Source organism: Xyrauchen texanus, chromosome 11, assembly GCF_025860055.1.
Source record: "Xyrauchen texanus isolate HMW12.3.18 chromosome 11, RBS_HiC_50CHRs, whole genome shotgun sequence".
NCBI classification, from domain to species: Eukaryota; Metazoa; Chordata; class Actinopteri; order Cypriniformes; family Catostomidae; genus Xyrauchen; species Xyrauchen texanus.
Genome location: NC_068286.1, coordinates 29,598,123 through 29,611,479, shown reverse-complemented (window position 1 = coordinate 29,611,479; position 13,357 = coordinate 29,598,123). Strand labels below are relative to the sequence as shown.

Below are 13,357 nucleotides of genomic sequence, written 5' to 3'. Positions count from 1 at the left end.
GAGTGACAATGGGAGCTGTATCTCGCCGAAAGTCATCTCGACAGACGCCGCCCAACACGGGTTGGGGCGCGGTCCGCGAGGGCTCTCCGGTTTTCGGCCTATGGTCAGTTCAGGAAAAGCTCCTTCACATAAATTGTCTGGAAATGATAGCGGTCGAGCACGCCGCGGCGCTTTCTCCCGTCATTCAGGGTCACCACGCCCTGGTCCGCTCGACAACAGATCTGTGGTATCCTACCTAAACCGCCAGGGCGGTGTCAGATCCAGGAACCTCTTCCATCTGACAAAACGCATACTGAGTTGGTCCCAGTGCCACCTGCGCCGCTGAGGGCGACGCACGTGCCAGGCCACCTGAACGACGGCCTGGACAGACTGTCCAGAGACAATATTCCCCAGGGGAATGGTCCCTGCACGCCAAACAGTCCAGACGCTATGGCACCTATTCGGCAGAGCAGAGATAGACCTCTTTGCGCCCAAAGAGAACTCTCACTGCCCAATATTTTTCTCGAAGCGAGGACGCGCTGGCCCAGGACTGGCCCAGACGCCCGCTTACGCCTTCCTCCCGCCTCGCTATTGCCACAGGTAATGCAGAGGATCAGGGAAACGGCCACTCGGTGCTCCTCATAGCCCCGCTGGGAGAATCAGACATGGTTCCCGGAGCTTACGCAGCTGTCACTGACAGCCGCGGGCCCATCCCAGTGAGAGCAGATCTCCTCTCTCAAGCTCAGCGGTACAATCTGGCATCCCCACCCAGAGCGCTGGGCGCTGCATGCGTGGTGATCAACGACTACCCGTCGCTCTGCCAGAAGGAGTAATAAACACCATCATACACGCCAGAGCCCCTTCCACGAGAAGACTCTATGCGCCAAAATGGTCTGTGTTCTCAAAATGGTGCACCGACAGAGACCTGGACCCACGGACATGTGGGGTGTCGTCGCTGCTCAGATTTCTACAAGAGCTGCTGGATAAGGGCAGATCCCCATCCACGCTCAAAGTGTAGTGGCGGCCGCTGCGGCGCTCGCTGAACCCCTGCACGGCCAGTCATGGGGTAAAAACGAGCTGGTCATCCGCTTCCTCAGGGGAGCTAGAAGGATGAACCCCCGCTCTCCATCGGTTCCTATCTGGGATCTTTCTATAGTTCTCGAAACTATGAAAGCCCCCTTTCGAACCACTTCAATCCGTGGATTTGAAATACCTTTCACTCAAAACCGCTTTTCTGACTGCCCTGTCATCAGTCAAACGTGTGGGAGACCTTCACGCGCTGTCTGTCAGCCATGCGTGTCTTGAGTTTGGACCAAGTGACTCCAAGGTCATTTTAAAGCCTAGACACGGCTATGTTCCCAAGGTGATCGGTACTCCTTTCAGAGCACAGGTCATTTCCCTATCGGCGCTGCCAGCACCGGATAGCGAACGCGACGCCAATCTCCTTTGCCCGGTCAGAGCACTGAGATTGTTTACTGCGCGCCCGCTGCTTTCAGACGCTCGAGCAGCTTTCGCTTCGCTCGAGGGCGCACCAAAGGTCTCGCCGCCGAAACAGACACTATCTAGATGGATAGTGGACGCTATTGCTGCTGCATACGCGTCAAAGACCTGCCATGCCCGCTGGGCATTAGGGCTCACTCCACTAGAGGCATGGCATCCTCGTGGGCATGGTCCAGCGGAATTTCCATTCACGACATATGTGTGGCAGCGGATGGACTTCCCTCCACCTTTGTCAGATTTTACAATATGGAAGTGCCCGCTCTGCAGGCAAAACTACTAGCGGTTTATCACGCTACAGCTCCCCTGGTGAGCTGCACTGATGGGACACATTCCACACAGACCGGCACCGCCGCTCTGTCGCTCCCGTCCTACTATGTGCTTATGTATTACACAATCAATCCGCATTCTTGCCGGCCAAATATTATTTCCCCACTCATAAGGGCTCCCCGGTCCCCCTTAATTCCCTGGGGCTCATACAGTGGATGCTTGGCGCGACGGCGTTGACAATGGGTTCCCGTAGCGTAAGCTAGCTTACGCAATACGAGAGAACCTCTCGTAAGAGAACGTGATCGGTTACCTAACGTAAACTCGGTTCTCTCTAGATGAGGGAACGAGTATTGCGTAGCCGGCCGTGCTCGCGCCACGAGCGACTTTTCGCTTCAGTCAATGAAAACCAGGGTTCCAGCCTACGAACTACGCTTATATGCACTCTAGTCACGCCCATTTTGGCGGGCTTTGATGCAGTGAGCGCGCGGACGCCTCTCATTGGATGCGAGTTCGCCCAAGCTCGTCTATAGGCTGAGCTCGCTAGCTAGCTTGCTCAAGGTCTGCAGCTGCCGCACTGCGTTGACAATGGATACAAAAATTAAGGATAATTTTTTGGCTTCAATATCTCAGAAAAGATGAATCTTTCCCGTAGCGTAAGCTAGCTTACGCAATACTCGTTCCCTCATCTAGAGAGAACCGAGGTTACGTTAGGTAACCGATACGAATATCAGCATTAACAGACGATAAAACTGTAATGTCTATAAAGTCGATTAATCATCATTGTGTAATTTAGATAAAATGTGATTAGTGTTTAAAAATAATTAAATGATAATTGTATTAATAACCCCAGTGAGCAAGCTGTAGGCGACTGTGGCAAGGAACACAAAAGATGTAGATTAATGGAGAAAAATAACCTTGGGAGAAACCAGACTCACTCTGGGGGCCAGTTCCCCTCTGGCTAACATTATAAATGTAATGTAAATATGAATTATGTATAGGTAAAATCATGGTTTAAAATTATTAAACTAAGTGTTAAGGGTCAGTGATTAAACATCGATTGTGTTTGAACCTTAATAATGACCAAAGTCTTTGAAGTCCATCTTGATTAATTGCAGAAGTTCACATAGATGCAAGATGTAGATGTAAGTTATAATATGTTTAAGCTACATATTATTATCCAGACCCTTGCCTGGAAGGAAATGTAGAGACCGGCACCCTTGGAACTTTAATTGAGTACCCCTGGAGGGTCCGTAAAAAATAAAAATGAAAAACAATTTCACCCCTGTACAGTAAGTGGCGCTGTTGCTTTTCTACAAACATAACTAAAAAAAGAACTGTTTCATTATGTTCTTTCCATGGTGTTGATGCACTCTGAGAAGTATATAATCTTTGTTTTTATGTGAGTGAGATGAGTAAAGAGCTATTGCATATATATATATATATATATATATATATATATATTATATATATATATATATATACAGTGAGGAAAATAAGTATTTGAACACCCTGCTATTTTGCAAGTTCTCCCACTTAGAAATCATGGAGGGGTCTGAAATTGTCATCGTAGGTGCATGTCCACTGTGAGAGACATAATCTAAAAAAAAAAATCCAGAAATCACAATGTATGATTTTTTAACTATTTATTTGTATGATACAGCTTCAAATAAGTATTTGAACACCTGAGAAAATCAATGTTAATATTTGGTACAGTAGCCTTTGTTTGCAATTAAACGTTTCCTGTAGTTTTTCACCAGGTTTGCACACACTGCAGGAGGGATTTTGGCCCACTCCTCCACACAGATCTTCTCTAGATCAGTCAGGTTTCTGGGCTGTCGCTGAGAAACACGGAGTTTGAGCTCCCTCCAAAGATTCTCTATTGGGTTTAGGTCTGGAGACTGGCTAGGCCACGCCAGAACCTTGATATGCTTCTTACAGAGCCACTTCTTGGTTATCCTGGCTGTGTGCTTTGGGTCATTGTCATGTTGGAAGACCCAGCCTCGACCCATCTTCAATGCTGTAACTGAGGGAAGGAGGTTGTTCCCCAAAATCTCACAATACATGGCCCCGGTCATCCTCTCCTTAATACAGTGCAGTCGCCCTGTCCCATGTGCAGAAAAACTACCCCAAAGCATGATGCTACCACCCCCATACTTCACAGTAGGGATGGTGTTCTTGGGATGGTACTCATCATTCTTCTTCCTCCAAACACGGTTAGTGGAATTATGACCAAAAAGTTCTATTTTGGTCTCATCTGACCACATGACTTTCTCCCATGACTCCTCTGGATCATCCAAATGGTCATTGGCAAACTTAAGACGGGCCTTGACATGTGCTGGTTTAAGCAGGGGAACCTTCCGTGCCATGCATGATTTCAAACCATGACGTCTTAGTGTATTACCAACAGTAACCTTGGAAACGGTGGTCCCAGCTCTTTTCAGGTCATTGACCAGCTCCTCCCATGTAGTTCTGGCCTGATTTCTCACCTTTCTTAGGATCATTGAGACCCCACGAGGTGAGATCTTGCATGGAGCCCCAGTCCGAGGGAGATTGACAGTCATGTTTAGCTTCCATTTTCTAATGATTGCTCCAACAGTGGACCTTTTTTCACCAAGCTGCTTGGCAATTTCCCCGTAGCCCTTTCCAGCCTTGTGGAGGTGTGCAAATTTGTCTCTAGTGTCTTTGGACAGCTCTTTGGTCTTGGCCATGTTAGTAGTTGGATTCTTACTGATTGTATGGGGTGGACAGGTGTCTTTATGCAGCTAACGACCTCAAACAGGTGCATCTAATTTAGGATAATAAATGGAGTGGAGGTGGACATTTTAAAGGCAGACTAACAGGTCTTTGAGGGTCAGAATTCTAGCTGATAGACAGGTGTTCAAATACTTATTTACAGCTGTATCATACAAATAAATAGTTAAAAAATCATACATTGTGATTTCTGGATTTTTTTTTAGATTATGTCTCTCACAGTGGACATGCACCTACGATGACAATTTCAGACCCCTCCATGATTTCCAAGTGGGAGAACTTGCAAAATAGCAGGGTGTTCAAATACTTATTTTCCTCACTGTATATATATATATATATATATATATATATATATATATATATATATATACGTCCTATTTATATTTTCACATATATTTAGCTATGAGTATATTCCAAACAGACTCCTGAGGCCAACTACTCTTTTTGTAATGTCTGAATTAATGCCAAGATAATATGACACAAGGTACTGTGATAAAATACACTTGGAATAGTGCACATTAAGAATAACATGCATTGTGCAGTATAAAATATGATGCATAGCATAATATTAGAAATAATAGAAGAAAACACTGTTTCACTGTCTTTATTGAAATTACTGTAATAATGTTATATAACCCTTAAGAACAATAACAGTATTAATGCTAATAGGTCTAATAATTTAATCTGTAATTAGAGAAAGTGCAGGGAGTAGATCCCGTTTGGAGATGAGCAGGAATAGTTGACTCGCATGGAGGACATGGAAATCCAGATTGTTCATTATTGTTTTTAGTGTTTTTCCCCAGCTGGCATATTTGTGTTGTTTTGTGTATCTGTATACAAACAAAATGTTCATAATTGTTTGAATAAATAACACAGGCTACTAATACTGAGAAAATACATTAGTAATAATAGCAATAATAATAGCAGCAGCACAAACACTTTGTCATTACATCGAGGGCCGTGGCCCTTGACTTTGGCCCTAGGTGAAAACTAATTGGGGAACCCTGATCTAAGTCAACAAGTAGCAAACACACTACAAATGTAGTCTCTACTGTTTCGTATTTGTTAAGATAAAGAATAACTTGTTATGAATAGTATAGATGGACCATTTCAAGAATGTAAGCAAAACAAATTATTTAGAACGTTCCAAGCCTATTTCCGGATCCTTTCCACAAAGTAGCTTTTTCAAGGTAAGTCAGTCCACTCAGTGTGTGTTTCGAATGCTCTTGGACAGATTGGACAGTTATGTTCTATGTAAACAAGCCTTATAGCAGAGCAGCTCATATCTACTTGAATGTTGAAAGACAGAAATCTCCAAAACGGTTGATCAAGATTATGATAAAAGAACAGTAACAGTTTAAAATAAGCAATAACATTGTATTGGTCCGAGGCGCGTGTCGTGCCGGCTTCACTCGAGTGGCCCGGCTGCGTCGCGTGCTCCAATCCACAGTGACCCATCTAACTTGCACCGGACCCTCACCGCTCCGTTCCTGGACGCAAACAGGTGGAGACCATTCTCCCGAGGAGAGGCGTGATCGGTGTTTTAAGGCTGCGGTGATCAGGCTGTATTTTTTTCGTTGACCGTTGGCTGCCGTTGTGCGTTCCAATTTCTTTCATTCATTTTCATAGAAGTGGTATGAACAGATGATTCAAAAGATTGTGTAAGTCTGAAGGAATCGTGTGCTGTGTGGTAGTTGCATTAAAAACTTTGACAATGTAAATTCTCTGCTGTTTCATGTTTGTTTCTAAGGAAATAAAAAAATATAAATTTAAAGTTAAACAACATTTTGGATACAACGTGACTGTCAAAATACAGTATAGAGCATATGTTTAGATTGAAAAATAGCCTGGAATCTGCACTGTAAAACAGTTAAGTTATATTTATTATAAAATATTCAAATCTGCTGCACCAATATCTGAGTAACATGAAGAGTAAATAAAAAAATATATACTTTGATGTGCTGTAGAGATGGATTTTCCAGCTGTGGCTTTACTGTATATGGGCCAGCAAAATATGACATTTATGAATGAGTTAAATTAAGAAGTACAGTGCCACCTACTGTGCAAACACAATAGTTCCCAGAACGGAACTTTGATTATAAAAATCTGAAACAGATTAAAAAAAAAAAAAAAAAAATATATATATATATATTTTGTACTCATATTCTTATGTATTCATTATACTCACAGCTTCCTCGGTCACTGCTGTTTTTCAACATGCCAGCATAGATTAATGACAGGACTTCGGTTCATATCATGATTAATTGCCCACTACTTATTTGCATTTGTGATTAATCATGATGTGAAGTGTCAGGGGGTGAATATTGTCTGTGTGGATGAGATGTCAGGGGTTTCAGCTCTACATATTGATCCTGCTGATGGTCAGGAATGAAGACATGATGAATAGCCTGAGGTTGAGCAATGACCCTGAGGATTTGGGCAGTTTTAGGAAAATAGAGTTTTTTTTTTCTTCTTCTACAAATTAAGACTCCACTGCCCATTCCCATTCCACTGTCTCCCAAAATTTACAATAAATGTTCCCTCTTTCTCTCTCTAAAAAAAAAAAAATGTAAGCACAGTACAAGAAGCATCACACATAGCACCTGTTTTACAGCACATTCCTGCAGATATTTCTCAGAGCTATTTATCTGTAAGCACACAATTGTGCATGCAGATAGACGGTGGTATGTGTTTTTGGGTGGCTGTATCACACTGCTCTCACACCCTAAGACTATTTGATTTTATAGATCTTGGCCGGACTCCTAGACCACAATTATAGTGCTGGGACAGATCTGACTTTATATAGCGGCATGTGCTGTCCGTCCTCTGCAGGTCTGAGTGTATTTGCTTATAGGTAAATCTGGGCAAAAGGGTGACTATATATAGTATATGTATAGTCAGGACATTACTGGTGTAAAAAAAACCACCATCACTATTTGAATAAAGTCATTTTTTATCAAATCTAGACAGGCCCCATTTCCATCACCTTATCCTTGAATAATCATGCTAAATCACTTGCCATTATATTAAACACTGCTGAAAGCTGTTTGGTTTGTTAAATGAAGCATAACATTGTTTTTAATGTTTGTTTTTGAGTTGCCACAGTATGCAATAGACTGGCATGTCTTAAGGTAAATATTAGGTCAAAAATGGCAAAAAAGAAACATCTTCCTCTAGAAACTCATCAGTCAATCATTGTTTTGAGGATCGAAGGCTATACAATGCTTGAAATTGCCAAAAAACTGAATATTTTATACAAATGTGTACAATACAGTTTTCAAAGACAAATGACAACTGGCTCTAACAAGGACAGAAAGAGATGTGGAGGGCCAGATGTACAACTAAACAAGAGGATAAGTACATCAGAGTCTCTAGTTTGATAAATAGATGCCTCACATGTCCTCAACTGACAGCTTTATTGAATTCTACCCGATCAACACCAGTTTCACGTACAACAGTAAAGAGGAGACTCAGGGGTGCAGGCCTTATGGGAAGAATTGCAAAGAAAAAGCCACTTTTGAAATAGAAAAACAAAAAGAAAAGGTTAGAGTGGGCAAAGTAACACAAACATTGGACAACAGATAATTGGAAAAGAGTGTTATGGATCTTAAGCCCATTGAGCTTTTGTGGGATCAGCTAGACTGTAAGGTGCGTGAGAAGTGCCCAACAAGACTTTAACATCTATGGCAAGTGCTACAGTAAATGTGGGGTGAAATGTCACCTGAGTATCTGGACAAATTGACAGCTAGAATGCCAAGGATCTGCAAAGCTGTCATTTCTGCACGTGGAGGATTTTTAAATGAGAACTCTTTGAAGTAATTTACGAAGTTCTGATATTATTAATGTGCTGATTATACATTGTGAATGTGATCAGTTGAATGCCACTTTGGTGAATAAAAGTACCAATTTCTTTCCATAAGGGCAAAATCTGTACATTATTCCACTGTATATTGGTAGCAATTTTGCCCAGAGCCCCTCCCTTCCCCCTTAATTTTTCTTTAAAAATGCTACCAAAAATGAATAAATAGATAAAAATGCCCCAAATATTCAAAATGTGTGGTCAAAAATGCCCTCAAAAAGAATGTATTATTTGAAATCTAATATTCTATTTAATTTTCAATTAAAGTTATAAATTATGTTTTATGGCATACATTATATGGGTTGATTTAATTATTGGGTTAGAGGTTATAAATTCTCAATTTGTTTTTATGAATCGATTAAATTGATGTATTTGACATGACAATGTTTTACATTTTTTAGGGGTGATTTTTACTTATATATATATATATATATATATTTACAGAGTATACACAGATCTTGATATACAGTATATAGATATAGGTATGGTATGTGTGAATCACTTTGTATTTGTAAGTGTTTGCCAAATTAATAGTGTAAATTTAGCTAAAACGTGTGGAGGCCCAAATTACTTAAAACTAAATCCTTAAAGATATATTTAATTAAATCATTAAATTGCTAATGAAATAAGTGAAGTATAAAGTATGTATAAAAGCATTAAAATAATGATTAAATGACGCTCACAGTCTTCACAACATCATAAGACATGGGGTGGGTTCTTTTGACTCGGGCTAGCAAGCAGCCTTTAAATATCAAATTATCAGCAGACTAGCCACACCCTAGCAACCATCCAATGCACCTTAGCAACCCAATATCCTAGACTTGCATTGCAGTTGGCTCAGAGGGATATCTTTGGGTACCAAAGTAATAGAGACTTGGGGATGGGCTCCTTTGACTTGCAGCCATGAAAAAGCACCCTGCCAACTGCCTAGCCAAGCCCTATTAACCATGCAGAGCACCCTAGTAACCATATGTCATCACCCATATCTGCACCAGAACATCATAGAGACATGGCAGTGGCATGCAGCCTTTTCAGTGTAACCCTAGCAACATGTAGAGACATGGGGGTGGGCTCTTTTAACTTGAGGCAGTGAACTGAGGCCCTAGGTGGGACATTGTGGTGATGAGCTTTGCCACGGCAAGCACAAAGCTCGTACTTGAATGAAAAATAAACCGACAGATAATGCTAAAAGTAAACTGGATGCAAACTAGTGCAAAAATGAAATAAAATGTATTATACATTTATTGATTTATTTAGTGATCTGATTAATTTAATGACTGAATTTTTTTTTCATACATGACAAATTCATTATGTGTTTAATTATTTATTTAAACTTTTATTCAATGATTTACATTTTGAACAATTTGGTCATCATTAAATCATTAATTTAATGATTTTTATCATGTATTTAACTATTATTTAAAGATTTAATTTTAAATAATTTTGCCTTTCATAAAAATCAACACAAAGATAATAATTTTTTTTGCAAACTAGATCTAAAATTTAATACAATGTACATTTATTGATTTATTTAGTGAGTTAATTATAAATGTATTATTTAAACAATTTTTGTTTTAAAGATTTCATTATGCAGTTGATTATTTATTTACTTATTTATTTTATTTTGTGTAACTTGGTGTGCTGAGTGGCTCCAGCCAGGTCTCCTATGCAACCAAATTGGCCCTGTTGCTAGGTAGGGTAGAGTCACATGGGGTAACCTCCTCGTGGTCATGATTAGTGGTTCTCGATCTCAGTGGGGAGCATGGTAAATTGTGCGTGGATTGCAGAGAGTAGCATGAGTCTCCGCATGCTGGGAGTCTCCGTGGTGTCATGCACAACGAGCCATGTGATAAGATTGACCATCTCAGAAGTGGAGGAAACTGGGATTTGTCCTACACCACCCAGATTGAAGTGAGTAACCGCGCCACCATGAGGACCTACTAAGTAGTGTGAATAGGGCATTCCAAATTGAGAGAAAAGGGGATACATTTTTTTTTAATTATTTAATTTGGCCCTCCATAAAAAAATCTAACAATTAATATAAATATATTTTGAAACAAATATTTTCAATATATTTTTATATAGGCCAAATATGTATTATTGCTGGATGAGGAAAAACAAATAGATGAAAAAGTTGGAGGAGAAAACATGTAAAAGGGAGAGAGAGAGACAGGTGAATGTGAGAGTTGTTTATCTGTATATTATCTGCAGGCAGAGGGCTGGTCGGGGCTTGTCTGCTAAGTCTGTATAAATTCTTCCTGAGTTTAGAATAGTAAATTGACACTGGAGTGGGTGTTCACACGGACACATGCTCAGTAGACAAAAAGTTCTTACTGTATATCAGTCCAAGACGACATGAACCATTTGGAGAAAAGTAAGATAATGATTTTAAAGTGAACATAAAAATCAACATTCACAACCCATTTTTTCCCCTCTAATGTGCTATTTAGTTGCTAGGGTGTTCTGGGTGGTTGCCAAGGCATTGATATGCAGTAGCAAAAATGTTCTAAATGGTTTTTAGTGCTCAACTGAGTATTCTGCTGTCTAGATAGGACTCAAGTCCCTCCTTCAAGTGCCTTAGCAAACACCTCTAATCACAAGAAAGAAATACACCACACATAAAATAGAAAGATATTTCTTCACAACAAAGTTTTTTTTTTTTTTTTTTTTAAATTTAGCTGCATTTTGAAAAAGATTTGCCAGATTTACAATAGTAGAAGTTGTGAAGAGTGTCGTGTGTTAGGCAATGTCATTATCAAACCGCCATTGACCTGTACATTATTTTACAATCTAGTTACATAGAAAGGAGGTACAAGATTCTTCCATCTTGCTTCCAGCCAACCGCCAAAGCATTCAATCAGAAAAGTTGAATTCGCAGACACCATGTTGCGCTGTAAATCTTGCGAAGAGAAAGACTGTGAAAGGCAGTGACTGGGTAAAAGTCTCGTAAACCTGTAAATGTCTGTTTAAACTCTTAAAAGCATCTTGCTATTGTTAAAGACTTTGTTTTGTTCTAGTTAGTGCTCTTTCTTGGCTACAGAGTCACTAAGTGTGTTGAGAAAACAGAAGATGGGTCTTTGAAGTGTATGGTCAAAAATCTATTAACTTATGCAAATCAAGTGTTGATTACTGGCACAAATTAATTGGCTAATAAATTAAATTGTAAACTGTGAACGTTTTGCTTCTACACATATGGGGTGATTGCAGATCGTTTCAAAAGTTTATGACCCAAAACATACTCTACGCAAAAATATGAATGCAAACAAGTGCTAGCTATGCAAGCTTGATTTCTTTCTTCATTGCATATGAAAATGTCCCAAATCTTAGTTTATGGTACACCATTTGCATTTTTTAGCAATGCCACAAGGACCGCTATGACGGACATTAAGATAAACAATCTTCTACGGTCAGTTTTTTCATTCAGATCAACAGCTTTCATAGCGAATTGACAGTTTGAAGAGAATCTTACAGAGTAATTTATTTAGTGAACTTTTCACAGTTGTCATGTTTATAGCTAGCTACCTAAATAATAACACATCTGATTTAATGGCACAGACGTGTGAGGCTAGCTATTGCCCCCTTGAGTACTGAGCAGAAATTAACTGATATAATTTTTTAGAACGGATAATGATCATTTTTATGTTTAAGTGTCTGATAAATGCAGGACAATTGATTTTTAAATATGGATTTATTTCTGCTTTTTGAAAAATATCAAAAAGATTATTAATTCATCTCTAGTGACGAGGTTTGTTACTGCTACAGTAACGTAAGAATGTACATTTATATTATGTTGTATGTACAAATGAACTGTACGTTTGCGATGCATTAGCCAAGCATTCACGCTTGTGTACTTGTGTAAAGTATGTTTCTGGTCTAAGACGATGCATGGTGATGTTTTATATGACACAAAAGGGATTGAAGTGGAATCAGTGCTAAAAATATGGCTGACACAGGTGAACAATGTTGTACAATGATGATGAGAACAACAACAGTAATAATAATAAAACAATCATAATAAAAATTACAATGACAATATTATTAACAATACAAACTATCCACAAATTTATTTAGAAAAACTAACGAGTCTCATGCTGTGCTGTTAAAAACAAAAGTCAGTCCTTCCATTCCTTTAATCCAATCAGAAACCACCTTGTTAAGCTGCCCACGTCCTATTGGTCAACTGACTGTCCGTCAACCTGCAAAAGTGTCTTAGTTTTCAATATGGCCTCCACACGGCTTCAACTGACATGCTAGTTGGCGAACTACTATGGCTCCCTTCGGTCTCCACGACGACATCGCTCTGATTTGGCAGAGAGGGGTGCAGTAGGGCGGAGCCTGTGGAGGCGTTGGTGCATGGCGGTAAGATTCGTGGTGGTGACCGCTCGCCGCCGCCTCCTCCTGGCATCATGGAGAATTGGTACGACCCAGCAGCACTGCTGTAGTACAGGTGATAGGGTGAAGAACTCGCCTGGAAGGGTCCTCCCTGACCCGGGGATGACCCCGAGGGGTACGTGGGCGGTAAGTATGTGTGATAACGTCCAGCAGCGGTCGTCATAGCGGACATACCAATGCCGATAGCATTGGTGACGGAGGTTGGGGTGTAGGTAAATGCGCCGGTGGGGTAGGGCACACGTGGGTCTGAGAAACGCCCGTCAGGTAGAGAGGGCAGGGACGGAAATGTGCGCTCCAGGCCCACACGTGGGTCAGTGAACGCAGTCAGATCAGGACCTGCAGGAAGACAAACATTTTGTTGTGTTATTGTGGTAATAAAAGGTAAAAAGCTTATTGGTTCAACAAGTATAGTGCTTGATCCAATTTTTGCTCAATAAAAGTTTCTCACCCAAACCTGTCATATCACTTCTGAAGACATGGATTTAAATACTGGAGTCTTAGGGATTACTTTTATGATGCATTTATGTGCTTTTTGGAGCATCACAATTTTGGCACCCATTCACTTGCATTGTTTGGACCAAAAGGGCTGAAATATTCTTCTAAAAATCA

The 13,357-nt window shown here is 40.4% G+C and overlaps 1 protein-coding gene across 5 annotated transcripts in view; it reads right to left on the bottom strand.

Moving 5' to 3' along the window:
• Positions 1-10,535: 10,535 nt before the first annotated feature.
• The window catches only part of LOC127651374 (runt-related transcription factor 1-like), a 74,311-nt gene continuing 71,489 nt past the window's right edge, over positions 10,536-13,357 (bottom strand). For all 5 annotated transcript variants that reach the window (XM_052137152.1, XM_052137150.1, XM_052137151.1 and 2 more), the window contains one exon: positions 10,536-13,084. In XM_052137152.1, the coding sequence (XP_051993112.1) occupies positions 12,573-13,084 (512 nt within the window). In that variant the 3' untranslated portion in view covers positions 10,536-12,572. The remainder of the gene's footprint in view (positions 13,085-13,357) is intronic.